This window comes from Lottia gigantea, assembly GCF_000327385.1.
Source record: "Lottia gigantea unplaced genomic scaffold LOTGIsca_98, whole genome shotgun sequence".
Lineage (NCBI taxonomy): Eukaryota > Metazoa > Mollusca > Gastropoda > Lottiidae > Lottia > Lottia gigantea.
Genome location: NW_008711162.1, coordinates 1,020,452 through 1,023,870, shown reverse-complemented (window position 1 = coordinate 1,023,870; position 3,419 = coordinate 1,020,452). Strand labels below are relative to the sequence as shown.

The window sequence follows — 3,419 nt, the reverse complement described above, 5'->3', positions numbered from 1 at the left end:
GTAAAACATTTTATATAGAAAAAAATATATGAGGCTAAACATTCACGAAATAAGAAAAAAAATGTAAGTAACAAACTATGAAATAAGTATCAGTTTTTGAGGTTTTAATTAAAAAATAAATATTAAAACAAAATCTTTGAACTGTAAAACAACTTCTTAAGAATAATGAAAGAAAAGAAACCACAAAAAGTTATGATAAAAAAATATTATGCCAAAAAATACTGAAGGACATAAGAAACAAATATGAAATGAATGTAGTAATAAATAAGATAATAAACCTCAATATACAAGTTTATTGATACAAATATAGAATATACTCTACAAGTATATGAAAATACACCACAGTTTTTAGAATCTGGTTCAAAAGATTTTTTAAATGATACTTAAAGGGACAGATGCTTCATTTGTGAGGTGTTGATTCAGAAGTACTAGAAGTGTACGAAAATTAGATAATTCCTTCAAATATATCTCAAACTAAGTATCTCTTTTTCTATTTCTATAGATGTATTTTCTATATATGGCAGTGTCCCAAAAAAAGACGACTCATCATTTTAACTTTCAATGCGGATAATACTGGACACACATGGATTTGAAGGCTCAAATTTTGACAGAGAGCTATGAACACTATAACTGATTTGCTTAGCTAAAAAATTCCTGTTTCTAAGACAAAAGTATGATTGGTCAAAAAATGACGCACCTGTCCCTTTTAGATTTCCACTATGCTGAAATTGTTAATTTGATATCTATTACACATGTACCTATAGCCAATGACTCACTGGTGGACAAGATTGGTCAGTTCATCAAATTTCAGTTCTTGAGCTCCTTTGGGATATATATAAGTACTAAGGAATGAAATGCTGAGTAAGGAATGTCAACTGTTTTTTCAGAGTGTTCACAGTACTCAAAACATTTGATAGTTCCATTAAAGGGGTTGTTTTTTTGTTAATTTTTATGTGAATCAGGGACACTGATAGCAACAATTTCCACCAATTTTCCAATTTTCAACCAGTTTCCTGTGATCGCGATTAGTGACATCATCAAAAACATGGTTTAAATGGAATTGCAGGAATCACAAACATTTGATTGTAAATTGGAATGGTGCAAATTGATTCTATCAGTGACCCCGATACACATAAAAAATTCACAAAACCTCTTTACAATCCCTTTAATGCTCCATTTTGTATCCTTTGAAACAGATTCTTAGAAGATGACTACACTATACTTTATCAATAATATTAATAATTGGTTTAGTTTTGGCAGCTCTAGTAGGCGAAGATAATTTTCCACGCACCCATTCTATTGCATGCATTAAGCGTTTTAAATGGCGACTGTCGGCACCAGTCATTTGGTTAAATTGACTTTCTGATGTTTTAAGTAATTGTTCTATAGTAGTGACACCACCTGCTATCACATCCTCTGTGTACATGGGAAGACCAATTGAGATAAAAAATTCCCGCATGGAAGCAATTTTCAAATCACAAGCCTCGCTACAAGATTCAGCTAATCTTTCATTAGGTACCTGCAATATAAATTGTTTTTATTAAAGAAGTTGAAAAGGGATATTAATAAAGCTCGAGTTTAAGTTTCTAAGTCCTCTGGTTCTGGTACTACAAATTCAAATACGAATAACACAATTAGACGTAAACATGAGCAAGGCAAGATGGGTGTGTTCAATTTCTTGTTACATCTCACATATGTTTTCATACGATGGAACACCATGGATAGAATATTCCCCTGGATGCTTTTTCGATTTTTGAAATTGATTTTCAAACAGTTGTTAACAATTTGGAGGTATTCAGATGGACAAATGGAAACAATTTTGCACAAATTCGACAAGACTTGGGTAGTCAGTGTTTACAGGAGTCAAGTCAGATATTGGATGAGTGAAGTAGACCAGAGAAAAAACACAAAGCAAGAAATTAAATGGACACTGTATCTAATAGAAAGATGTAACTAACTACTTACAATAGCTCTATCTAAGCTTTGTAACTGTATAATTCTAACTTGTTCTAAAACTAAAGCAACACTGATTATATCTTGTCTTAATTCTTCAGCATATCTCTGAACCAATAATGGAGGTATATCACATTCTCCTTTCTAAAAATAGAATATCATTTGATCATTAGATTCAAGGCGAAATATTATCATCGTTTAGGCTTACTAGTGGGATGTATCACAAGTGGAATGTGTCACAAGTGGGATGTATCACAAGTGGAATGTGTCACAAGTGGGATGTATCACAAGCGGGATGTCTTACTCTTCAGCACCATGTGGGCCTAGGTTTATTGTCCCCTCCAAACGACCAGATGCTTTTACCATGTCAGCCCCTCTTACCTGCATCACTGACAAGGGGAAACCGGGTTGAAAAGTCCGAAAGTATTACCTCAACCTATTATGGGATTGAACCATGGACCTTCAGGTTAGCAAGCAAGCATCTAGCTCACTGAGCCACTGCCATTTTTACAATTCCATTTATCTAAAGCATTTTATGACATCACCTATGGCAATAGCTAGTAATAATATCTAAGGATCTTTCCCATAGTTTCAGAAAATATTGTAAATAAAACTGTACTTACTGCATTTGAATATGGTTCCAAACTAAAATCAATTTTCTCAGCACCAAGTTTTGTTGTCACTAAGGGAATCAACGACCGACTCACATTTTTCAATGTTTTTTGGGAAGCAGCATAGATCGGTTCCACGCTTTTTCGTCCATCTTTGGTGTAGCCACTTTTGTAAGCTGGAGGTGGAGATTTGGGATTGGAAGATTGTCCTCCAAATGAATGAGAATTGGTCAACACTGGATGAGCATGGTAATAATAGTTACACTGGGCTGGAGACAAAACACGACTTTGATAGTCCACTTGAGTTCCAGCTGTTTTGCGATCAGCATAAATTTTAGAGTCTTGAGCACTAGATGTTCGAGGTGGAGGCACTGGTTTGGGTTTTTTGTGTTTCCCATAAATACCTTGTCCCTGTTGTCCATAAGCAGACTGTCCCATAATTCTAGGATAAACACCTTCTGACACATTTGAAACATTGTGAGCCATACCCCCACTAGCTCTCGAAGAGTTATGTTTACATATACGACATTGGTTGTATCCATACGTATTAGATTTTGCACAAGAGCTTGATGAACGTGTGACTGGGTTTTGAGGTTTACTTGGTTCGTCCGTACAATGGTTTGTAATGGCCGACACTTCTTTGTCCTCTTCTGTGTACTCCCTATCACTTTTATCTGTGTCCATGCTATCTTCTGTTTCTGCTTTAGGCTTACCGCAAGAATTACACATTTTACAATGAGATTTACCTCCCTTCAATAACTGTCCTGCACCAAACGTCTGCTGGGCTGATAAAGGGGATTTATTATGGGGTGTAAGAGATTTAGGTAATTGTTCACTACTGGCATAACATCCAGA

At 35.1% G+C, this 3,419-nt stretch overlaps 1 protein-coding gene across 1 annotated transcript; it reads right to left on the bottom strand.

The window, feature by feature from the left end:
• Window positions 1–1,300: 1,300 nt before the first annotated feature.
• Window positions 1,301–2,639, bottom strand: LOTGIDRAFT_88310 (hypothetical protein; the record flags this gene model as incomplete). The annotated part of the gene is made up of 3 exons (XM_009069086.1): window positions 1,301–1,519; window positions 1,966–2,097; window positions 2,577–2,639. Coding segments are annotated over 3 exons (414 nt in total), but the record flags the coding sequence as incomplete, so codon positions are not given.
• Window positions 2,640–3,419: the final 780 nt, after the last annotated feature.